The following is a 25,265-nucleotide window of genomic DNA, read 5'->3' as shown; positions in this document are numbered from 1 at the left end:
TGATTCTTATTATTCTATCAGTTAAGAAAATACAGTATAGCGTTTGCAGATGTAGCAGCGGCATTGTGCAAGAAGCTGAAGATGAAAATTTCGGGTCTTCTCAGCTTCCAAGAATAATTTTGTGTCTTTTCGGATCTTGAGCATAACACAAAGATATCGCAGCACGTACTGAGGCGTCCGTCTGTGCGCGGTTGGCGATTACATCATGGCTCATGCCCTATGACATTTAAAAACTGGTCACATGCATAAAACTGAACGTTTGCCGCAGGCTTCCATCACTTTATCTCTTCTCGACGAACAGCGTGGAAGCTCGACAAAAGCTGGATAGAGACCAACAAAATCGAAAGTGAGTATATTATTGGTTAACTTTGCATCAATATTCATTAATTTGATCAGAGGATTGTCAGTTTTTATTTTTTAAATCACAACAATTTTTCCTTAAATATTTCCACACGATAAGTTTTTAGTTGTGGATCAGTACAAATTTTCTATCCCGATTTAATGGTTTTTTAGGCAAAAATGAAGCTGCTGCAGCTTATTTTGCTCTTTGTGATGCTGTGGGCCGACGTCCCACTGGCGGTAGGAACGGAAGAGACGTGAGTTTTACTGTTTATTTGGTTCACGTTTTAATTTATATTGCAGCAAATTCATTCTTACGGCGCCGAGCGTGTTTGCCGTCGAAAAAACTGAAACAATATTGCTCAATATTCTTGACAACCCGAAAAAAACGAATTTCAAGATTCGACTGCTGACGGAAGAAAACAACGAGGAACGAGAGCTTAATGCGATCGTTTTGGAAAATCCAGGTGCGTGGGCTTCTATTTTTTTTTTTTTTATTATTTATTTTTTGCGGTTCAGATGCCAAATTGCACGAGATCCAACTGTCAGTACCAACCACAAAGAGCTATAGTGGAAAACTTGAACTTCACTACGATGAAGGAAAAAACTTGAGCTCCGATCTATTGTTCTTCACGCCGCGATATTCGACGTTTATCGAAACAGACAAACCGTTTTACAAACCGGGAGAGCTGGTGCAATTCAGGATTTTGCAAACCAAGGAAAACTTCCTTCCAATCACCACACCGGCAGTGAGTATTTTACATAAACATTAACTGCTTATTTACATGTTTCTTTTGAGGTTTTATTGTTTTGCAATTATTCACCTAATTTAAAACCTCAGATATATACTATTTTTTAATGCTTACAACACACCAGTTTGCGTTTCAATATCTTACAAAAAAAGGAAAAGTAATTTAAAAGAGCTCCATGTCTTTTATCTAGCTTCCTAAGGTGTGGATCACAAACCCAGATGGAATTAAAACAGCCGTTTGGACGGACGTGGAGAGGAAAAACGGACTAGTGCAACTGGACTTCCAGCTCATAAGTGAGCCAATCAAGGTAGGATAAATATTTTTTAAAATTTAATATGAATTTGTGAAAACTTTGACGTTGACAGGGACATTGGACCATTAGTGTTCGCCATGGAAAGGATGAAAGAGTCGACATACAGAGCTTTGAGGTGAAAGAGTACGTTTTGCCAAAATTTGAGGTCACCGTGGAGCCACCGAGAGATTTCGATTTGAGCTCTGGCAATGATTTCACTTGGAAAGTTTGTGCCAAGTAAGGGTCAAGAAGCACTTTATCGTTTTTTTTTTTTAATTCTTTAATTGTTTACAGATACACTTTTGGCGGAGCAGTACAAGGCACAGTGAAGGCCGTTTTCAAACCTGTTAAATATCACTATGGATTCTTTTGGCGAGGTGAATCACCTGAAAATGAAACGATTATCTCCCAGATAAATGGCACGGTATTTTCTTACATTCAAATAAATAATGAGATCTCGTTTAAATACATTTTTCAATAGCTGAGAAAGAATGATGGTTGTCACGAGTTTGTGTTGACGAAGGAGATTATCAACAAGGACGTCGATGGCAAAGCCAGAGTTTCTGGCGTTATTTTTAACGCCACAATTGAGGAGAAGGGAACTGGCGAAACGCGTGAAATCGTTGAGACCAACTACTTCCAAAAAGCAGCATTAGTTAACACACACCGAACACAGTTTTACCGACCTTTCATTCCCTTTAGAGGAGAAGTAAGATTTTGTGGGAACATAGAGAACAAAGTATTGAAAGTTTTTGCTTCAGTTTACCCTGAAGAAAGGTAATGATGACCCGATTCCGGACGCGGAACTCGAACTTACCGCCGAAGGAGAAGAAATTCAAGGAGAGCACAAGATTGAAAGCATTGAGACCGACCAGGATGGAAAAGTCTACTTCACTATTTTGGCTGGAATATCAAAAACGGAAATCACTGTCAAAGCAAAGGTTAAATCATAGTTATAGACAGTGAAGCAACAATTAAGGAAATTGAAAAAAAATTAAATGACCAAATACATATTTCTAGCTAATAAGGGCAAAATATCTTGACGCATTATTACTTTTTTCGGTCAGTAATTTGACCAGGACAATCTGTTCTGGGTATTTATCATTCACCAGCTATGTTATTTAATTTTATATGTATATTGAAATTGCACACCATTATAGAATTAACATAAAAATTAATTACTTTTTTCCAACAGTGCAAAAATTCCACCAAAAATGCGTGCAGCGATTTATCTTCAGAACAAACGATCTATCCTTGGGTTTCGTCGTCGAACTCGCACATTGAGATCAACAGCCCACACAAAATTGCTAAATGCGGTGAAAAACTTGAGGCTGAGGTTTTGTTCACATTCGACAAAAAAGTTAAAGGCAGTTCGATCGACTTCAAGTACATAGTAAGAAATAAAATAAAGTTACCTTTGATACACGCAGGAATGTTGAATTAAAAATCTTAGGTGGAATCCAGAGGAAACATTGTGAAGACAGGCGTTGTGACTGCGAAAGCAGAGGCGATAACACCCCCGACGCTGAAAAACGTTATTTACAAGGCCAATTTCACATCGGAAGAGAGTGAAATTTCTGTGGGGAAGTTTAATTTGGATGTTCTAGCCGAGCCGAGATTTTCACCAGAGTTGAAACTGATCGTTTTCTACATCCGAGAGGACAAGGAAATCGTAGCCTCAAGCAGGACTTTCAAAATTCAAAACTGCTTCACAAATAAGGCAAGCCATTTCGAAATTGTTATTTTAAGTAAAAAAATACTCGTTTTTTAAATATAGGTCACTTCCAAGTTTACGAAACAGTCCGTTAGGCCTGGCCAGTCCGTGACCCTTTCTCTCGGCGCCAGTGCCGACTCGTTGTGCGCCCTCACCGCTGTGGACAAGGCGGTCAAATTGCTCAAACAAAGAGACACTTGGGATGCTGAGAGGTTTTTCCTATTGAACAATGTGAATGGCGTAAAGCAAGAGAACTATGTATCATGGAAATACGATGTTCGTAAATGCAAGAAAGAACCAAGTGAGAAGCCAGTGCCTGAAAGGGCCAGCACGGCCATCAGGAGTATTCGATTTCAACCACGCTATTCGATGGAATTCGGCAACGCAAAAAGAGTATTTGAGGTTTGTTTGGTGGCTAAAATTAAAGTGACGCATTTTAATGTCTTTTATCCAACAGGACAGTCGCGTGTTAATTTTGAGCACGTTGGAGCATAACGTAAAACCTTGTCAGTATGGCAACACCAAAGAAGAGTGTGACGAATGTCCTTTCGGTTATTTATATCCTGAGGGTGAACCACATTTTTTTGAATTTACTTACATTAATTAAGAATTTTGAAGATTTTTAAAAATATTGCAGATACAAAATTACCAACGTGCTTATACTTGTTGTATTTCTTGCAGTATATTTTACATTTGCCGCACCATCAACGCCAGGTTTGGCAGGTCTAGGGGCAGTACCTGTGCTAGAGAGTGCTGCTATCCCTGCTCAAGCGTCAGGTGCTGCTTTTAATGCTGACCGTGTAGCTGTACCTAAAGAAGAAAAAGTAAGATCCTTTTTTCCCGAAACGTGGCTGTGGAAGTTGGAAGGTGTCAGGTAAAACTCAAAAAATTTCCTTAATTTTTTACAAATAAATTTAATTATGTATAGTGCAAACGAGTCGAAAAATCTGCTGCTGGAAACGCCGGACTCGATCACGGACTGGGTGCTCAACACGGTTTGCGTCTCCAACACTGACGGAGTGGGAATAGCGCCAGAAACATCGCTCAGGGTTATAAAACCGTTCTTTATGGACTTCACCCTGCCCTACTCGGTCAAAAGGGAGGAAATCCTGCATTTGAAGGTGTCACTTTTCAACCAACTATCTCGCGAGCTACCGGTAAAATAAAATAAAAATGCTTAGACGCCGAGTAAATAACTAGAAAATTATAGGTTAAACTAACTTTTGGAAGCTTTACTGGCGGTGACTTGAGGGGCAAGCAGACCTTCTCGGCGTGCCTTGGAGGATTCGACAAGTTGGTGCACACCTTTGAATTAGACACGAAAGTCTTAGGGAAACACAACATTTCTGTGAGTGCTGGCATAGACGACAGTTTACGGGATTGCGGATCTGGGGAATCCGTCTCCGTCAGGTACATTTTTAAAGACATTTTATTGAAGTATTTATTAAATGTTTCTATGTATAGTGACGAAATCATCAAGCCAATTTTGATAAAGCCAGAGGGAATTCCCGTTGAGAAAACCAGATCATTGTTCTATTGTTCCGAGAGTAAATAAAAATTACAGAATTGAAATAATTCACTAAATACTATATTTTATAGAAAAAGACGTTCAACAAATATCCTGGAATTTAGAACTGCCAGAAAACATTGTGCCCGGCTCTGACAGGGCAGAGGTGGCGGTAATTGGCGACCTGTTGGGACCCAGCATGGAGGTGAATTTTCCATTTTATTAAATTTATCCAATTTAAAAGAGAATTCGACAGCACTTGGACCGGTTGGTGCAGCTCCCGGTGGGCTGCGGAGAGCAGAACATGGTTCTCTTCGTGCCGAACATCGTGGTGTTGAAGTACTTGAACGTGAGCGGCTCAGCGGAAAATCCGCGGCTGCAGGAAGAAGCCGTTCAGAACATGAAAGCCGGCTACCAAAGAGAGCTCAAATACAGGCACGACGACGGATCCTACTCGGCATTTGGCAAAAGCGATGAGTCGGGTTCGATGTGGCTGACCGCGTTCGTTGTAAAATCATTCGCGCAAGCCAGAGAGTTTATAGACGTGGACCAGGACGATCTGAAAAAGAGCACTGACTGGATTTTGTCGCACCAGCTGGAGAACGGATGCTTCAGACAAGTCGGGAAACTTTTCCACAAGGCCATGAAGGTATTTTATTTATTCTTATTTTTAAATTAATACGATTTATTTAATAAATTCTCTTGCAGGGCGGTGTTTCGGAATCGCCAGTGGCGTTGACCGCCTACATTTTGATCGCGCTGCTGAAATCGAAATCAGTGGAAAACGACAAGGTTTTCGAAAACGGCCTCGACTGTCTGAAGCAATCAAGCGCTGACACCGAACTGTACACTCGCGTAATTTCCACTTACGCCCTGCAGTTGATCAGCGATCGCCTGAACAGACCTGCATCTGTGGGCAACGACGCGCGCAAGGCACTGGATGATTTAATTAAAAGCACCACCAAGGAAGGAGACACCGATGTCTACTGGCAAAAAGGTCTCAATTGCGGGTTTTTATTAACCTAGTTTAATTAGCTGAATTTATTTAGATTCGACCAGCTTGGGCCTGAACATCGAGATGACCGCCTACGCAATCTTGACATTGGTCAAGGTCGGCGGCACAGAGAACTTGGAGCTGGCTTTCAATGCAACACGCTGGGTGTCTAAACAAAGAAACAGCAACGGAGGATTTGTTTCGACACAGGTGCGAATTTTTATAACAAAAAAGAAATTTCATTCACACAATCATATTATTTTTAGGACACCGTCGTTGCCCTGGAGGCTTTGGCAGTGTTCGCCTCGACCTTGCCGCGGGGAAATGTTGATTTGAAAATCACCGTAACCCCTGAGGGCCGAGATAGCCTGAACTTTGAGGTCAAATCCGCAAACAAGCAAATCTTGCAGCAAAAGGATTTGGGTAGCGTGCCCAGAAACCTGCAGTGGACCGCCGACGGAGAGGGCTGCGGCCTTATTCAAGTAGACAATTATTTCACGTGCAAAATAGAATGTTTTTCATCTTTTTACATATTTCAGAATACAGTGCGATACAATTTGAAGAAGTCGAGTGAGAAGTTGGACGCGTTCAATGTGACGAGTAAAGTAAGCAAGGCCAAGGGGGAGAAGTGCACCGACCTTGAGCTCGAATTCACCCTGGCTTACAACTTGCCGGACGGAGCCTCCAACATGGCCGTCCTGGAGGTTGAACTACTTAGCGGATACAAACCGTCCACTACCTCTCTGGACAAGCTGAAGAACAAATTGCCAAGTGCGCCTCTAATTACTTAGGAAAAAATTGTTTCAACACAAATGAATATTTCAGCTTTCAAGCGGTGGGAATTCGAAGAGGGCAAGCTTCAACTGTACTTTGACTCGATCGATTCGACGCCCTTGAGCGTGCCAATAATCATCGCACAGAAGGTCCAGATCGAGAACATTAAGCCGGCGCAGGTCAAGCTCTATGACTACTATGAACAGGAGTGGTTTGCCCGTGATGTACGTTTTATTTTTCCGTCTTTATTTAGAGCACCTTATAAATGGTAAACTTTACAGGAATACGGATTGGCAGGCTTGAACTGCAGCCCTTGAGCGTTATCGGCTATGGCCTACATGACGGAAGATTAAAAAAGTCTCGTCGAATTACAGGGGCGTCTTATGAGTTGTGAAAAAATGGTGCAAGTCTTCTTTTTGTCATTGTTACCCAACAATAAAAAATGTTCTACTTTAAAGCCGTTTGTTTCATAAACCCCGAATAACTCTAAAAATTTTCATAATATGTATAATTCATATGAAGACAGCAATCAAATTGCTGCTTTAAAAATTAAAGTGATATTTCCATAACTGCTTGTTGCACGTCCCAGACCATGGTGAAACTAGCGGGATAAATTTGGATTTATATTTCCGGAAAATGTTTTATCACAGTTGAGAACTGCTATATCCTGAATTTTATTTATTCCTGTAACTTAAAATATTATTATCTTACAGAAAATTCACAACAAATTTACTAAATTTGTTAACTTAAAGTGGTTAAAATTTCCAAGAGCTCTGAATGATTAAATTTTTGTTATATTAAATACAATTTTTTTCTTGTTCATATTTTAGTTAAGAAAATAACCTATAGCAGCGGAACTGTGCAAGAAGTGGAAGATGAAAATTTCGGGTCTTTTCGGATCTTAAGCAAACCATATAGATATCACAGCACGTATATAGACTTAGGTGTCCGTCTGTGCGCGGTTGGCGATAACATATTTTTTACCGCGATTTCCGTATTTTTGGTGCTCATGAAAAATTACATTAAAAATGTTTATAAACTCAAAAAGTCCACGAGTTAACAAAAACAAAAAAAACCCATCCCCTCTCCATATAGGAAATTTATTTAATAATATAACCATGAGGCGCAAGAAAACCCGCACGAAACAGGTAAATACCGCAAAAATCCCCGGGAAATACCCACAGCCCTGCCTATGGCATTTAAAAACTGGTCACATGCATAAAACTGAACGTTTGCCGCAGACTTCGTTCACTTTATCTCTTCTCGACGAACATCGTGGAAGCTCGAGGAAAGCAGGATAGAGACCAACAAAATCAAAAGTGAGTATTTCGCAAGCATAATATTTGTTAACTTTGCATGCATCAATTTTCATTTATTTGATCAGGGGCTTGCCAGTTTTTAATTTTTTAATCACAACAATCTCTCCGTAAATATTTGCACACAATAAACAAATTCAAATTGAACAAAAGTTTTTATTTCTGAATCATCATTTTCTAAAACCAGCCCGTTGGCTCGCATTGTTAAGGCACTCTCAGGAGTGTCAAAGCAATGAGAGGAATTTGAGCAGTTCGGAGATCTAATACTGGCTACCCAATGTCAGAAATGGCAAAAAGTGGTTAGTTTAGTGACTCGAAATGCTCAAATTGCTCAACGGACTGCTTAGACTCGCTACTTGCTGGTTTGCACCTTTCCAGCATGCGTGATTTGGCTTCACGGGATAAATGTCTAGCGTTTCAATGCAGTCCTCGGTGCGGAGGCAAGTGGCCCTTGAGTGGGCTTGGGCCCTGTGCGGCCTGGTGCGCCCATGTTATCCGTTCACGGTGTTATTGGGACCCAGATTTCAGCATTCGTGCTAGTGCAGTGCGCGCCCTTCCCGGTCCTCCGGTCCTCGGACAGGGATAAAAAGAGCGAAAAAAAATCAGTAGAAATTTTCTATCCCGATTTATTTGTTTTTTAGGCAAAAATGAAGCTCCTGCAGCCTATTTTGCTCTTTGTGATGCTGTGGGCCGACGTCCCACTGGCGGTAGGAACGGAAGAGACGTGAGTTTTATTGTTTCTTTCGTTCACGATTTAAATTTACATTACAGCAAATTCATTCTCACGGCGCCGAGCGTGTTTGCCGTCGAAAAAACTGAGACAATGTTACTCAATATTCTTGACAACCCGAAAAAAACGAATTTCAAGATTCGACTGCTGACGAAAGAAAACAACGAGGAACGAGAGCTTAATGCGATCGTTTTGGAAAATCCAGGTGCGTGGGCTTCTATTTTTTTTATATTATTATTTATTTTTTTGCGGTTCAGACGCCAAATTGCACGAGATCCAACTGTCAGTTCCAACCACAAAGAGCTATAGAGGAAAACTTGAACTTCACTACGATGAAGGAAAAAACTTGAGCTCCGAACTTTTGTTCTTCACACCGCGATATTCGACGTTTATCGAAACAGACAAACCGTTTTACAAACCGGGAGAGCTGGTGCAATTCAGGATTTTGCAAACCAAGGAAAACTTCCTTCCAATCACCACACCGGCAGTGAGTATTTTACATAAACATTAACTGCTTATTTATATGTTTCTTTTGAGGTTTTATTGTTTTGCAATTATTCATAATTTAAAACCTCAGATATATACTATTTTTTAATGCTTACAACACACTAGATTTTTGTTTCTATATCTTACAAAAAAAAAAGAATAAAGGTATTTTAAAGAGCTCCATCTATATTTTATCTAGCTTCCTAAGGTGTGGATCACAAACCCAGATGGAATTAAAACAGCCGTTTGGACAGACGTGGAGAGGAAAAACGGACTAGTGCAACTGGACTTCCAGCTCATAAGTGAGCCAATCAAGGTAGGATAAATATTTTTTTAAATTTAATATGAATTTGTGAAAGCTTTGACGTTGACAGGGACATTGGACCATAAATGTTCGCCATGGAAAGGATGAAAAAATCGACACACAGAGATTCGAGGTGAAAGAGTACGTTTTGCCAAAATTTGAGGTCACCGTGGAGCCACCGAGAGATTTCGATTTGAGCTCTGGCAATGATTTCACTTGGAAAGTTTGTGCCAAGTAAGGGCCAAGAAGTACTTTTTCGTTTTTTTATTTATTTTTTAATTGTTTACAGATACACTTTTGGCGGAGCAGTACAGGGCACAGTGAAGGCCGTTTTCAAACCTGTTAAATATCACTATTGGCGAGGTTCATCACCTGAGAATGAAACGATAATCTCCCAGATAAATGGCACGGTAATTTTTCATATTAAAATAAATAATGAGATCTCGTATAAATACATTTTTCATTAGCTGAGAAAGAATGATGGTTGTCACGAGTTAGTGTTGACAAAGGAGATTATTAACAAGGACGTCAATGGCAAAACCAAAGTTACTGGCGTTATTTTTAACGCGACAATTGAGGAGAAGGGAACTGGTGAAACGCGTGAAGTCATTGAGACCACTTCTAGTTCCAACTACTACCAAAAAGCGAAATTAGTTAACACACACCAGAGGCAGTTTTACCGACCTTTCATTCCCTTTAGAGGAGAAGTAAGATTTTGAGGGAGATAGAATAAAGTGTTAATAGTTTGTGTTTCAGTTTACGCTGAAGAAAGGTAATGATGACCCGATTCCGCACGCGGAACTCGAACTGACCGCCGAAGGAGAAGAAATTCAAGGAGAGCACAAGATTGAAAGCATTGAGACCGACCAGGATGGAAAAGTCTACTTCACTATTTTGGCTGGAATATCAAAAACGGAAATCACTGTCAAAGCAAAGGTTAAATCAAAGTTACAACGAATTTTTTTGAAATGAATTTTATAGACAGTGAAGCAACAATTTAGAAAATTAAAAAAAAAATGAAACGACCAAATACATCTTTAGCTAATGTGCAAATTATCTTGACACATTATTACTTTTTCCGGTCAGTAATTTGACCAGGAAAATCTGTTCTGGGTATTTATCATTCACCAGCTGTGTTATTTAATTTTATGTGTATATTGAAATTGCACACCATTATAGAATTAACATAAAAATTAATTTCTTTTTTTCAACAGTGCAAAAATTCCACCAAAAATGCGTGCAGCGATTTATCTTCAGAACAAACGATCTATCCTTGGGTTTCGTCGTCGAGCTCGCACATTGAGATCAACAGCCCACACAAAATTGCTAAATGCGGCGAAAAACTCGAGGCTGAGGTTTTGTTCACATTCGACAAAAAAGTTAAAGGCAGTTCGATCGACTTCAAGTACATCGTAAGAAATAATAAAGTTAATTTTGATACACAGGCATGTTAATTTACAAATCCTAGGTGGAATCCAGAGGAAACATTGTGAAGACAGGCGTTGTGACTGCGAAAGCAGAGGCGATAACACCCCCGACGCTGAAAAATGTTATTTACAAGGCCAATTTCACATCGGAAGAGAGTGAAATTTCAGTGGGGAAGTTTAATCTGGATTTTCTAGCCGAGCCGAGATTTTCACCAGAGTTGAAACTGATCGTTTTCTACATCCGAGAGGACAAGGAAATCGTAGCCTCAAGCAGGACTTTCAAAATTCAAAACTGCTTCACAAATAAGGCAAGCCATTTCGAAATTGTTATTTTAAGTAAAAAAATATTCGTATTTTAAATATAGGTCACTTCGAAGTTTACGAAACAGTCCGTTAGGCCTGGCCAGTCCGTGACCCTTTCTCTCGGCGCCAGTGCCGACTCGTTGTGCGCCCTCACCGCTGTGGACAAGGCGGTCAAATTGCTCAAACGAAAAGACACTTGGGATGCTGAAAGGTTTTTCCAATTGAACAATGTGAATGGCGTAAAGCAAGAGAACTATGTATCATGGAAATACAAGGTTCGTAAATGCAAGAAAGAACCAAGTGAGAAGCCAGTGCCTGAAAGGGCCAGCACGGCCATCAGGAGTATTCGATTTCAACCACGCTATTCGATGGAATTCGGCAACGCAAAAAGAGTATTTGAGGTTTGTTTGGTGGCTAAAATTAAAGTGACGCATTTTAATGTCTTTTATCCAACAGGACAGTCGCGTATTAATTTTGAGCACGTTGGAGCATAACGTAAAACCTTGTCAGTATGGCAACACCAAAGAAGAGTGTGACGAATGTCCTTTCGGTTATTTATATCCTGAGGGTGAACCACATTTTTTTGAATTTACTTACATTAATTAAGAATTTTGAAGATTTTTAAAAATATTGCAGAGACAAATTACCAATGAGCTTATATTTCTTGCAGTTTCTTTTATTCCATTTGCTGCAACATCAAGGCCAAGTTATGGCCTAGCGGGAGGAGCTTGGCTAAACAGTGCAGCTGCTGCTGTCCCTGCTCCCCCTGCTCAAGAATCAGATATTGCTGACCGTGTAGCTGTAGCTAAAGAAGAAAAAGTGAGATCCTTTTTTCCCGAAACGTGGTTGTGGAAGTTGGAAGGCGTCAGGTAAAATTCCTATAAAATTCCTTAATTTTTTACAAATAAATTTAATTATGTTTAGTGCAAACGAAACGAAAAATCTGCAGCTGGAAACGCCGGACTCGATCACGGACTGGGTGCTCAACACGGTTTGCGTCTCCAACACTGACGGAGTGGGAATAGCGCCAGAAACATCGCTCAGGGTTATAAAACCGTTCTTTATGGACTTCACCCTGCCCTACTCGGTCAAAAGGGAGGAAATCCTGCATTTGAAGGTGTCACTTTTCAACCAACTATCTCGCGACCTACCGGTAAAAAAAAATAAAAATGCTTAGACGCCGAGTAAATAACTAGAATATCATAGGTTAAACTAACTTTTGGAAGCTTTACTGGCGGTGACCTGAGGGGCAAGCAGACCTTCTCGGCGTGCCTTGGAGGATTCGACAAGTTGGTGCACACCTTTGAGTTAGACACGAAAGTCTTAGGGAAACACAACATTTCTGTGAGTGCTGGCATAGACGACAGTGTACGCGATTGCGGATCTGGGGAATCCGTCTCCGTCAGGTACATTTTTAAAGACAATTTTATTGAAGGATTTATTAAATATTTTGTGTCTAGTGACGAAATCATCAAGCCAATTTTGATAAAGCCAGAGGGAATTCCCGTTGAGAAAACCAGATCATTGTTCTATTGTTCCGAGAGTAAATAAAAATTACAGAATACATAGAAATAATTCACTAAATACTATATATTTTATAGAAAAAGACGTTCAACAAATATCCTGGAATTTAGAACTGCCGGAAAACATTGTGCCCGGCTCTGACAGGGCAGAGGTGGCGGTAATTGGCGACCTGTTGGGACCCAGCATGGAGGTGAATTTTCCATTTTATTAAATTTATCCAATTTAAAAGAGAATTCGACAGCACCTGGACCGGTTGGTGCAGCTCCCGGTGGGCTGCGGAGAGCAGAACATGGTTCTCTTCGTGCCGAACATCGTGGTGTTGAAGTACTTGAACGTGAGCGGCTCAGCGGAAAATCCGCGGCTGCAGGAGGAGGCCGTTCAGAACATGAAAGCCGGCTACCAAAGAGAGCTCAAATACAGGCACGACGACGGATCCTACTCGGCATTTGGCAAAAGCGATGAGTCGGGTTCGATGTGGCTGACCGCCTTCGTTGTGAAATCATTCGCGCAAGCCAGAGAGTTCATAGACGTGGACCAAGACGATCTGAAAAAGAGCACTGACTGGATTTTGTCGCACCAGCTGGAGAACGGATGCTTCAGACAAGTCGGGAAACTTTTCCACAAGGCCATGAAGGTATTTTATCTATTCTAATTTTTAAATTAATACGATTTATTTAATAAATTCTCTTCCAGGGCGGTGTTTCGGAATCGCCAGTGGCGTTGACCGCCTACATTTTGATCGCGCTGCTGAAATCGAAATCAGTGGAAAATGACAAGGTTTTCGAAAACGGCCTCGACTGTCTGAAACAATCAAGCGCAGACACCGAACTGTACACTCGCGTAATTTCCACTTACGCCCTGCAGTTGATCAGCGATCGCCTGAACAGACCTGCCTCTGTGGGCAACGACGCGCGCAAGGCACTGGATGATTTAATTAAAAGCACCACCAAGGAAGGAGACACCGATGTCTACTGGCAAAAAGGTCTCAATTGCGGGTTTTTATTAACCTAGTCTAATTAGCTGCATTTATTTAGATTCGACCAGCTTGGGCCTGAACATCGAGATGACCGCTTACGCAATCTTGACATTGGTCAAGGTCGGCGGCACAGAGAACTTGGAGCTGGCTTTCAATGCAACACGCTGGGTGTCTAAGCAAAGGAACAGCAACGGAGGATTTGTTTCGACACAGGTGCGATTTTTCATAAGAAAAATTGAAATTTTCATTCATACAATCATATTTTTTTAGGACACCGTCGTTGCCCTGGAGGCATTGGCAGTATTCGCCTCGACCCTGCCGCGGGGAAATGTTGATCTGAAAATCACCGTAACCCCTGAGGGCCGAGATAGCCTGAACTTTGAGGTCAAATCCGCAAACAAGCAAATCTTGCAGCAAAAGGATTTGGGTAGCGTGCCCAGAAACCTGCAGTGGACCGCCGACGGAGAGGGTTGCGGCCTTATTCAAGTAGAAAATTATTTCACGTGCAAAAAAGAATTATTTTAATTTTTTTCTACAAATTCCAGAATACAGTGCGATATAATTTGAAGAAGTCGAGTGAGAAGCTGGACGCGTTCAATGTGACGAGTAAAGTTAGCAAAGCCAAGGGGGAGAAGTGCACCGACCTTGAGCTCGAATTCACCCTGGCTTACAACTTGCCGGACGGAGCCTCCAACATGGCCGTCCTGGAGGTTGAACTACTTAGCGGATACAAACCGTCCACTACCTCTCTGGACAAGCTGAAGAACAAATTGCCAAGTGCGCCTCTAATGATTTAGGAAAAAATTGTTTCAACACAAATTAATATTTCAGCTTTCAAGCGGTGGGAATTCGAAGAGGGCAAGCTTCAACTGTACTTTGACTCGATCGATTCGACGCCCTTGAGCGTGCCAATAATCATCGCACAGAAGGTCCAGGTCGAGAACATTAAGCCGGCGCAGGTCAAGCTCTATGACTACTATGAACAGGAGTGGTTTGCCCGTGACGTACGTTTTATTTTTTCGTCTCTATTTAGAGCACCTTATAAATGGTAAACTTTACAGGAATACGGATTGGTGGGCTTGAACTGCAGCCCTTGAGCGTTATCGGCTATGGCCTACATGACGGAAGATTAAACAAGTCTTATCGAATTACAGGGGCGTCTTATGAGTTGTGAAAAAATGGTGCAAGTCTTCTTTTTGTCATTGTTACCCAACAATAAAATAAATGTTCTACTTTAAAGCCGTTTGTTTCATAAACCCCGAACAACTCTAAAAATTGTCATAATATGTATAATTCATACAAAGGCAGCAAGTAAAATTAAAGCTTTAAAAATTCAAGGAACATTATAATATACTCATCCACTTGTGCGCTTATGTGCTTAACTCGAATTATTATTATGCGGCTGTTGAGTTTTTATTTACTCTTTCGCCTCTCGCGCTTGCAGGAGAATTTTTTTCTAAAATGATTAATTAGATTAGAAGCGAAAAAATGAAGGATTACGGTTCGGCGGACCTAGACTGCTTCAATTTTTGAAGCATTTTTATTTCTTCTTTAAAAAGTATCATTCAATAAATCAGGACCGTCTTAAAAATGAAAAAAGCAAATCTTCTTTTTTTAGTGGAAATAATAAATAAAATAAGTTGTCTTTATCTAACTAGAACTAAAGTTTTTAATTTTTTAAGACAGTTCTGTATCGTGTTAGATAAAAAATTGTGGTTTTCGACACTCAATCCTATATTCCTATTTAAATTAAAAGAATTACCAGAAATAAATTGTTGGTCTGTATGTGATAACAACTGATAAAATTATTGTATTCGGTCGCAGTTGCCGACGGTCTCCTGCTGAGTGCAGAAATGCAGCCTGCAGCGCGACCGCGCCCAACGGGTTGCATACGCGGTGCCCTCTGCTCCATCAATCACGGCTAGAGAGAAAAGAAAAAAATACATTTGAGGCCGCGAGAAGAAAAGCAATCAAACTGCCTTTTCACAGAGCAGCCAGCTCTCGGGACAAAAAATAAAACAGGCAGCTGAAAGGGATCTTGTAATCCGAGGGCGGAGTCCCTCATTCGCCTTTCAGAAAAGTCTTCTCGCGCGGAGCGACCGCCGACTCCCGCCGCGGCTGCCGGCCCGGCATTTAGGCGTGTGATTTGGCCAGCAGTCAGGTGTAAAAAGCAATAAAACCGACGCCGGGCCTCTTTTACGGCACTTTTCCCAACACATTCCTGTCATCACGCACCACGCACGCACGCTGCTGTCGATCGCGCGGAACAACAGGGAAAAAACTCGCTTTGTTTCACGTTGAGCCGTGGGCGGAGGGTGCAGTCAGGAAAAAACGAGGGCGTTTGCGTCGAGTGACAGGTGTCTTAAAATATCAGTTTTGACAAGTTTCGTTTACTATAAAAATACTGCTTATTACTCTCAAATTTTTTTTAATGGAGGAAAACAAACTTAAAAAGATAAATTTAGTTGCTAGGATAATTTTGGTAAAAATCTCCACATAAAATTGATCGAGACACGGGTCGACGTCGTTTCCGAGAAATTAATTGAACAATTTTCTATGCAGCGCGTCCAAACAAGAGTTTCACTACGCGTGCGTTCAGCACTTTCGCGATGATTTAGTGCTAATGAGGTGCGTGATTAGTCACAGGCAGGTCCTTTTTAATTCTCTCGGGCCCGGAGTCGCCCTTGGAGCCGTCGTGTCAGGGTAGGCGAGCACAACAGAGATGTCAGGTGAGGCCCTAATAACAATATTAATAATGAATCGGCCGCGGGCCATCGCACCGTGAGTTCGTTCCTTCTTTCTTTCGTTATTTTTTCTCCCGTCGCGCTCGCCCCGCCCCTAAACCTGTTGGATGAGCAAGCACAAACCTGTGATTAATAAATATTAACCGCGCGCGGGCCCCCAAACAGATTTATTAACGATAAGCAAATTTATGTGAGCCCCTCTGTCTGCATATACCAAGTGCTCTTTTAATTCAGAGATCGCCCCGGCGGGACACACATGCACGTACCCACCACGCTTTATCAATTTCCCAGCAACCGAGCTCACGATTCTCCGTCCAAATTGCTCTCTTGCCCGATCGCCGCAGCGCCGGCCGAACCAAAAACAGAGAGAAATGCCAACACACGATCTGAGATTACGCCGCGCCGCCCAATTCGAGTTTTAATTTCTTTATTTATGTGCGCGGCGCTCGCGTTCGAGCTCTGCTCAATTCGACTCTCCTTTTTTGACCTGAAGAAGTTTATTTTTTATTTTTACTGTGCATATAAATAATATTGAACAGGAAAATAAATTTTACATTTAATTTCATGGAAAAAGAAAAATATGAAAACAAAAATTTTCATAGAAATTAAAATGGGAAAATAAAACTATAGTGATAAAAACAAGGTTGAATTGGACAAATTCTGAAAGCTATGAACTCTTCCGTTCCAACGGTGTGCAGATCTTGCAAATCTAACCAATGCAGAGCCCGTCAGGCGTCCTTAAAGTAGCGAAAAATATGTGAATTGAATGATATTGATCGTTGGAGGGCTACCCTGACGCCAGAGATCAATTTATGGCCTGTTCTGATGGTTTAACTGACCTCAGGGGCGACCCTCAGCTTTTTCCGTGGGAAAAAATCAAACGATCGTGCAGATTTGATTTTGTCACTATATGAACCTGAACTTTAACACCGGTTTTTTAGCCTTTTCATCCTCTGCATTAGGAAAACTAGAAGTTTCACAATTCTGAAAATTTCCAGGTATGTTACACTTATAGGCAACATTTTAGCCTTTTCTTAGAAAAATATCAACGGGGCTGTTTTTTTAGGTATTTGAAATTTAAAAATAAACTAAAAACTCTTTAACCAAAAAAATACAAATATGAAAGTTGCTGGCCGTCTATATATACGCACAGTTTAATGTTATATAGCTTCATAAGAACTCGAGATAATTTCAGTTTTTTAAGCTCTGAGAGTCAAATTTCACTTTCATTTTCCGTCAAATTTTTCCTTTAAACTTGTGTATTTCCACTACTATAGTAGACATCTCTATAGCAACCAAAAAGCATTTTAAAAATCATTCACGTGCTCAAGAAATCTGTACTCTGATTAAATTCTTTTGTGCGGATAGCTCGTAAAAATAAGTCTAGCTTCCCTCGAGTTTTCTTTTAAAAATGTCAACCATAATCATAGACTAAAAAGAAGGGGAAATTTACGAGTTGCTGAATATTCGATGCGCGATTTCAAGTCGTGCTCGGCGTAGCATTCGTAATATTACGCGATTAAAGACGCGCGGGCCCGGTGCGGTACGTGGCCTCGGCCTCATCGGACGGCTTCAATTTTCGTCTGCTTTTCTTCTCTCTGCGCCAGGCGTTTTTTTGCGGGCGTCGATTTCGAGGGTGTGACGAATGGCAGTGACACGCTCGCCTGGGCACGCCAGAAAGAGATCATTTGCTGCCGCCGCCGCCTCGGCCGCCGCAGATAGAATAACGAAATGCCGCATTGTGCGCGCGGAGAGGAGCTCGATTATTAACACCTCGCGCCAGGGATGGATTGCCGCGGCCGGCCAGACAAATTGCTCTCTCGCGCACTCCAATTTATTCATCACAGCGCGCGCACTGCTCATTTTTTAAACGCTCGGATGCTGCCAGAACAATCGTTGCTGCTGCTGCTGCTTTTCGCTCCGCTCGCCGTCCGATGACAGCGATATCAACCTGCGGCATTGCGCCGATTTGCCCGCAGTTTGTTTTGCGGTTTTTCCTCGCCGCACTGTGTGCGAATTGAATTTTTAGCGCTTGATGCGTGCATTTAGTTTTCTCCGACAACAATGCCGCTTTTAAATACAATCGCCAAGCAGGAAAATTCATAGAAAAATCTGAATTTCTAACCAAAGCTTGCCAAGGACTCCGTTAGAGTGGCTGATTGAATTTTCTGCAAACGTCCGCATGAGCGGCGAAGCACAATCCGAGCGGTTGATTAAACTTTTTGCATTGAACGAGCGAGCGTGATTGAATTAATGAGCCGCATGCTGATTAATCACGCCGGCCCGACCAGACCGGTCCCTGGCCCCGCGTGCATCAGTAATGAGCAAGCAAGCAAGCCGCACGCCGCGAAAATCCCCAACGTTTCCTTGCTGTCATGTTAAAATGATTTAAAAGATAAACGTTTAAAAAATACAAACGTAAATTCTACAAAATAAACTTTAAAAAAGTAAATATTATTGGTATAAGCCTATGAAGGCAGATGCACTCGAAGTTTTCTGCTTGAAAAAATATTTGTCTGAACTTTTCGTTATTTATATAATGGAATGTTATTTTTTCAGTGATTTTTGTTCCAGAGACTGAGGCATTTCGTGAATTCGGGTCAAGTTACTTTTTAACCCCTCTGAAATACATCCAGAGAATTTTGGCACCCTACCAAAATTGGAAGGGATCCTTTTTGCGAGCAGACACGCGTTGTAAATACAAGTTTTCCAAGATGATGTAGATTAAAACAATTTTAAACCCAAGTGTATGGGAAATCACTAAAAATAGAACGTTGATATCTCAGGTAAAAGATTGTTTTAGCGAAATCCTGAAATTTAATTTAATTTTTGAACATTTGACAACTTTTAAAAGCGTAGTTTACATTTTGTGCATTTGGAAATCGTTTAGAACAGCAAAAAATATTGGAAATTCAAATTAAATAATTTAAATGAGCAGCAATTAATTAAAAATAAAATCTTCAACTGCAACTGAGGTGACAGTGTATGTAATTTGAAACAAATAACTGTGTGCCAGATAAAAAAAATCGCTAAAAATGTTACAAATTTATTCTGATTTGAAATTTTGTTAAAGGATGAAAAAATAAAAATAAATCTAGAAAAGATACTGAATTTTTTACGAAGGGATCACGTTTTCAATGGAAAATTCTGGAGTCATTTATCTTTTTTAATTCCAATCGCCTAACTGTGGATTATTGCTCGTCTCGAAAACACTAGTATAATTAATATGGATGATTATTTCCAGAGAAATTTCTGAAAAACAATGGATGGTCATTTATAGTTGATTGTCCGCCAAAGCCTGTGTTCACGAGACACTGTAATTACGTTTTCTTGAAATTTTTATTCAGAAAAATTAGTCAATCACAATCATTCTAGCGCGAGTGAAAATTCTATTTTTCCTTCGTAAAACCATCAGAACAGTAAAAACCCGTGAAACTATTATTTTTATACATATGCATATCACGCTAATTTTCACTAAAATCATCTGGAATAAAGAACTTTAATTTCCGACACTAAACAGAATATTGGTGGAAACGGAAACTCTCTCTCTCTCTCTCAGTATGTCTTTTGTTCAGGTTTAAAAAACCCTGCACTTGTTGGAGAAATCTCCAATTTGATTTTTCTGCTGCGGAACGAAAACAAAACAGGCCGAGATTGCTATTGAGCGCGCGGCGCGCGAGGAGAAAATGATTTCGAGGGCGGAGCGAGGATTGTATAACAACTATATTAGACCTCTTTTTTGTGCCCATCAAATGACTGGCGCGATCTCCTTTTCTCGTTGGGCTGCTCTGCTCGTACCACGGGGTTCCCAGGAATTCTCTGCTCTCGCGGCGTGGCAGCCAGGCTCATGGGCAGGGGCTCCCAGCTGGACGCTTTCCCGAAGCTGCTCATCAAAACACACACGATCTCAGCATCTCCTTTCGGCTCTTGAATTCTTAATTATAACCCTCGTGAGATGCACTTTTTTGCCTCAAACCTACGTGTACGTACGTGTATCCTTGACGGCGTTTAATCAAACTTGACGCGCTCCAAACGCCGCGCCGAGAGAGAGAGAGAGAGTGAGTGAGTCAGCATGCGAGAAAATTTAGGAGAACGGTGTAAACGTAATCGTTTAATTTTATACCTCACGTAATTTGCTCCTGTTCCAAATTAAATGGCTTCCCAAACCAAACTTTAATTACTTTATAACATTTTTAGTTTTTACTGCCAGAGATTAAAAAAAAATAATAATAATTGTAAGTGGATGATCAAGAGGAAAGAAATTATATCGATTTGCTTTACCAATGAAAATTTTAAAGTGTTCTTTGCTAGAATAAGATTGCTTATTTTATTTTTCAAATTGAGACGTGGTCCTCAGGTGGTTACTATTATTTTCCTATCGGTACATCTAATATTGAAATTCCAGGATAAATTATTATTCCTTTTGAGTAAATTAAATATTTAAAAGGGTAATTTTTCAGATCAACCGTTCCAGGCCATGATTCTCACTTTATGTTAAGCGAGACCTTGGAAAAGTAGAATAAAAAATGGATAGATATTTTTTACTGACTCGGAAAATTCCCAAATAATAAAATTTAGTATTCAGAACATCACAGCTCTAATTTAAAGTAAAAATGTACTAATCTCAAAGTTTGATCCCGAGGAAACAAACAATTTTCAATTAGCAGCAGTTATATCAAATCTATTTTTAAATAACAATTATTTTAATGGTATTTTTTAATAATCAAGGTTTAGTTTCCATATATTCATCCGATAGATATTTTATAAGGAAATGCTTCAACCAAATATTTTTAGGGTAATTAGTCCTGTTCTTTTTATCGTGCAATAATTTGGTTTCTTCTTTTTAGCAATCGTCTGTAGCATTGCACTTTGAGGTTATTTTTTTCGCGAGTAGCACACTGTTTCTCTGAAGATTTTTTTCGCCAGGATGTGATTTTTGCCCGTGTTTGGCTTTTAACGAATCAATTTGGTGGGTGTGCTGGTCGGCTGGCTGGTGAGCAAAGAGCTGCAGTTAATTAATTAGACGCAACGGCCTTGGCGCGATGAAAGAGCTGCTTTCACAGATCATTGGGCCCAAACAACCAAAATAAACTAGCATGCTCGGTGCGGTGTGAGCGAGAACAAAACGCTCGCCTGCTTCAGGCGGCAGCTGCATTCTTTTTCAGGTGATAATCACCGGAGGAACTGCTGCTTTGAACGTTTTTCCTTGAAAAAGGGAAGAAAAATCGAATGATGCACGCTGCTCGTTGCGGTCTGCCTTTTTGTGTGTGAAAACGAGAATGGCGAGGGGAAAATCCATCGCTTATTAACTACATTTAGTTTCAGTTTCTGTTCTCCATTTGCCTAAAATTTTAGGATAAATCCAATCATAAGAAACAATTGCTGCTGATGTTTTTAAATCTCCGTAGTCCTAATGGAATTCCCTTTCGAGCTTGATTTCTTCAATTTATTTTCCTAGATGCAGACGGATAATCCAACAACCATTTTTTTTCTCTCTCCGTGCGGTAATAACGTTAGCGAGAGAAATATCACACAGTTGAAAAGTGAAAACAACAAGCCGAGGCGCAGCCAGAGGCACGTAATCACAATGATTGGTGCATCAGCAATGTTAATTGGTATACCTGGCCATCAGCAACAGATGCTGCTGCCCGAACATCATCATCATCATCATCTTTTTTCCTCCTTTCTATATTACCTGAGGCGTTCTGTATTTGAGTTTGAGTGAGAGAGCAGAGTCGTTAAGCGGCGTAGCTGACAAAAACACCCTTCGCCGCCGCGGCTGCTGTAATATTCTGCCTCTCATCAATTTTCCGCTGTCGCCTCATTTCCATAATTTTGCACCTTGTTCCTCCACTTCTCTAACGTGCCAAAATGAATTAGTTTTCAAGCACTTTATCAATGTATAGAGCTTTAAAAATTATTTATGTAAATTTTTATTTAATTCGATATGTAAAACATCTTCAGATAAAACGGGTAACTTTTAGGGGAGGAAATTTCTCAGTTAGTTTTGGGACCTTTTCCCTTTAACCTCTCATATGCCAATGTATACTTTACATAACAATAGAAGCTATTTTAGTTAGGAGCAATAATTATTTATGTAAAATATGCAGCTCTTTCCATTTGAAGGTGACAAAAATTGGGGATTTAAGGGTCAATAGATTGTTGGTTGCTTGTCTCTAGAATGGTGATAAATCAAAACTATTTCATTTTTTCTAACTAAAAAATTGCGTAAGTTGCAGGGGCACGAAGTTACGGCTTTTAAAACAACGCCACTTGCTTTAAATTATCAAAATTAGAAGATCAAAAGCTACAAACTCAATGCTAATTAAAGTGGATCGATATCGATACAGGGTGACAATTGAAAATTATTTGAATTGTTTTGGATGCAATAAGCAATTTGTTCTACAATTTGCAATAACCAAAAAAGGACCTTGCTACAGTAAAAAATTCTAATTTTTCCAATTTTTCTCCCAAAATTTACAGCACTTATTGACCACATTTTCTTGACAGATTTTGACTCTTCTCGTCTATCAAACAGCGTATGACACCTTTTCGGGAAACTCTCTGTTATTAAATAAAATAGGATTTCAAGTAAGGAAACAGTCCTCACCATTTGAAAAGCATGCTTACTTTGTAGCCACTTTTCTAAAAAATGTGCAGTGCTAATACTCTTGTCAGGTCAATCGTTCGTGTATTTTCCAGGATTTTGCATTATCAATCCCCTTTAAGGGGGCAACAAATCGGCCGAATCTAATGTAATTTGATACAGAGTTTGAATTAAAAATAATATGTTCCATTGATTAACAAAACCGAACTCCGGGCGTTTTCCTAAAGAAAAGGCAATCAATCCTTTATTTACAAAATAAAAAAATATTGATCAATTATCTCTGCCTGAGTGCTATAATTTGGACCTTTTTTAAAAAAGCCGCCCTGACTCATTAATGACGCTTCTTGCGTAAGACGCGGCAGAAGGATAACAAATTTTCCTCCCCGGCTGTTGTTGCGAGAAATCAGTGGCAGTAACGGCGCGCGATAAATCATTTGTAGTAATCGGCGATGGATGGCGAAGGTTCGCTTCCTGTCGGGCAACGCGCCCACATTTCCCTGACGGGGTTCGTGTTTTTGATAAGGCGTTATTAGAGGGAGAACCCCTCATTAGACGCCGCTCACCCAAATGGCTTTTTCTGCTCGTTCCGACAAACAGAAATTTATGCCGCCGCCGGGCCAATTTCGACCGCGGCGTTATCTGCTGTAAAAATGCATTTGTCAGCCCGCGCGCGGCGAAACACGGCTTTTTTACGACAGGAAAACATAAATATTATCCTTTGTCGATGCTGAATTGACTGCCTGACGGCGTTCCTTCACGCTGCTACTTTTATGATCTTTCACCGTAAAAGTCGTGTAATCTATCGCCTTTTTTAATTTTATACAGTTCTGAATTCTATCCCTCTCGCGCGCCTCTAATCACGACAGAGATGTGGCCCGTGAATTGAGTTTGCGCGGCGCATACGCGCTTACGGCCTTCAATTTATTTTCACAATCACGAATTCACGGCAGGTGTTGCGTGCCTAAACACTCCCGACGTCTCAATCTACAGTCAAACACGCGAGTTAACGCCGACCTGAACCTGAGCTCGCCGCAGACGGCAGACGCCCTGGCACAGATGCTGGCTCCATCTAATCATAAGAACATCAACTCGTTCTGTTCTTTTTTAGGCAAATGAGTTGGAGGGAATGGAAGGATTTAATTATATAGTATCTGAAATTTATAAATAATGGGATAACCTGATTTTTTTTAATTCATTAATTTAGCAATGAACACGGACGTAATAAAACACGCTCTCTGTGCTACACTTATGGTCTGTTCCTCTGTGCTCTGGTTACAATATCTCATCGTTAATTGACCTTGACTAGGAATATTGAATGTTTTTTTTCTCAGCCTTCTCGCAAGCACCTTTACTGGTAATTTGATAATTCTTTTTATATCGCGTTTTTATAACACAAATTCTCGCACGTGATCTTGATGGTTATTCAATTCAATTCAAAATAATTTTCCTCCCATTAATCCGAGATATTTACAGGTGCGATTTTGGAATACGTCGAAATATTATAATTTATGTCACAAAAAAAAACACTCAGTATAAAGTTTTCTTCACTGCAGTGACTTGCACCAATAAGTCATAGTTTTTTGCACAGGTACTCGTTTATGTCGTAGAAATTAAGTTCACTTAGCATGTTTTTCACTGGGTAATTATTCGGCCAACAGTTAGATTTTAAATTTTGCATTTCAGTGTATAATTTAATTTTTGTGCTTTGCATAATGATTTCTATCGATGCTCCGCAAGCATAACCATAAACCATTAAAGGAACAAAACAAAAGTTAAATTACCTTTTCTTCCAGCAGACCAAATTATCGGTAGAACAACTTTATATATTTTAATTTTTTAATCTATGATAAATAAGAATAAGACGTATATTGATGTGTAAACATTTTGATTTTGATTTTTTATATAGTCCTGTAATAGACATTGGGATAAATATGTCAGTAATAAACATATTGAATCTCTTTAATCTCTAAAAACAAACGAATAAATCAGCTATTATATATAACAGAGTTCAAGTCACTTACGCTGAGCTAACAAGTGCCCCAAATTTGCCAGTGAGTAGACAAAAAACCTCTTGGTTCAACCCGGTTACAACTAATTTAATGTCTCTTATATCTTATATAAAAAATAAGCCAGTTTTTTGTTTAAAATCACATTCGCTTAGCACGTGATAGGAAACTGTACCGCCCAACAGTCAGTAAAAGCGGGTGGCATATTTTTTGTTTTCGTTGCGGTAAAGAGCGGCAACAAAAAATATTTCATATATTCTGACGTCAACGTGATTTTACTAGCAATGTTGTAAGTAAATATAAAAAGATGGATTGCAAAAAATAATTTTATAACAGATTGTTTTGAGCCAGAATTAATAATTCTAAAACAGAAATATGCGATTTAGACATTTATATGTGCCACTAGAAGTTTTTCAGGCTTGTAGAGACAACTTTAAATCCTTAAAAAGAGACCTGAACGTTTTTCCTGT

At 40.1% G+C, this 25,265-nt stretch overlaps 1 protein-coding gene across 3 annotated transcripts; it reads left to right on the top strand.

Annotated features, from left to right (window-relative positions):
* Positions 1 to 224: 224 nt before the first annotated feature.
* On the top strand, positions 225 to 14,677 carry LOC135938166 (alpha-2-macroglobulin-like protein 1). Of its 3 annotated transcripts, none has more exons than XM_065481741.1 (25): positions 225 to 346; positions 8,330 to 8,412; positions 8,460 to 8,623; positions 8,676 to 8,905; positions 9,104 to 9,220; positions 9,279 to 9,442; positions 9,498 to 9,618; positions 9,676 to 9,915; positions 9,965 to 10,144; positions 10,423 to 10,620; positions 10,677 to 10,943; positions 11,001 to 11,339; positions 11,395 to 11,506; positions 11,609 to 11,807; positions 11,863 to 12,091; positions 12,145 to 12,344; positions 12,399 to 12,481; positions 12,540 to 12,652; positions 12,704 to 13,096; positions 13,156 to 13,444; positions 13,497 to 13,651; positions 13,709 to 13,924; positions 13,984 to 14,215; positions 14,270 to 14,442; positions 14,500 to 14,677. In XM_065481741.1, exons 2-25 carry the CDS (start codon positions 8,336 to 8,338, stop codon positions 14,533 to 14,535), a joined length of 4,527 nt encoding a protein of 1,508 aa, XP_065337813.1. In that variant the 5' UTR covers positions 225 to 346; positions 8,330 to 8,335; the 3' UTR covers positions 14,536 to 14,677. The 3 variants fall into 3 exon arrangements, with proteins under 3 accessions (XP_065337813.1, XP_065337815.1, XP_065337814.1); XM_065481743.1 differs by lacking the exons at positions 8,330 to 8,412; positions 8,460 to 8,623; positions 8,676 to 8,905; ... (8 more) ...; positions 11,395 to 11,506; positions 11,609 to 11,807 and adding exons at positions 514 to 596; positions 643 to 806; positions 859 to 1,088; ... (8 more) ...; positions 3,555 to 3,666; positions 3,779 to 3,971 and having other exon boundaries at positions 239 to 346; XM_065481742.1 differs by lacking the exons at positions 8,330 to 8,412; positions 8,460 to 8,623; positions 8,676 to 8,905; ... (19 more) ...; positions 14,270 to 14,442; positions 14,500 to 14,677 and adding exons at positions 514 to 596; positions 643 to 806; positions 859 to 1,088; ... (19 more) ...; positions 6,424 to 6,596; positions 6,654 to 6,829 and having other exon boundaries at positions 240 to 346.
* Positions 14,678 to 25,265: the final 10,588 nt, after the last annotated feature.

Source organism: Cloeon dipterum, chromosome 2 (genome assembly GCF_949628265.1).
Source record: "Cloeon dipterum chromosome 2, ieCloDipt1.1, whole genome shotgun sequence".
Classification (NCBI taxonomy): domain Eukaryota; kingdom Metazoa; phylum Arthropoda; class Insecta; order Ephemeroptera; family Baetidae; genus Cloeon; species Cloeon dipterum.
This window is presented reverse-complemented; position numbering and strand designations above follow the sequence as displayed.

What these genes read in the sequence shown, in the direction of transcription:
- LOC135938166 (XM_065481741.1), top strand. Translation starts at nt 8,336, where the DNA reads ATGAAGCTCCTGCAGCCTATTTTGCTCTTTGTGATGCTGTGGGCCGAC. An exon ending in GCGGTAGGAACGGAAGAGAC is followed by an intron (nt 8,413 to 8,459) that starts GTGAGTTTTATT and finishes TTTACATTACAG; the next exon opens with CAAATTCATTCTCACGGCGC. An exon ending in AGGAGTGGTTTGCCCGTGAC is followed by an intron (nt 14,443 to 14,499) that starts GTACGTTTTATT and finishes TAAACTTTACAG; the next exon opens with GAATACGGATTGGTGGGCTT.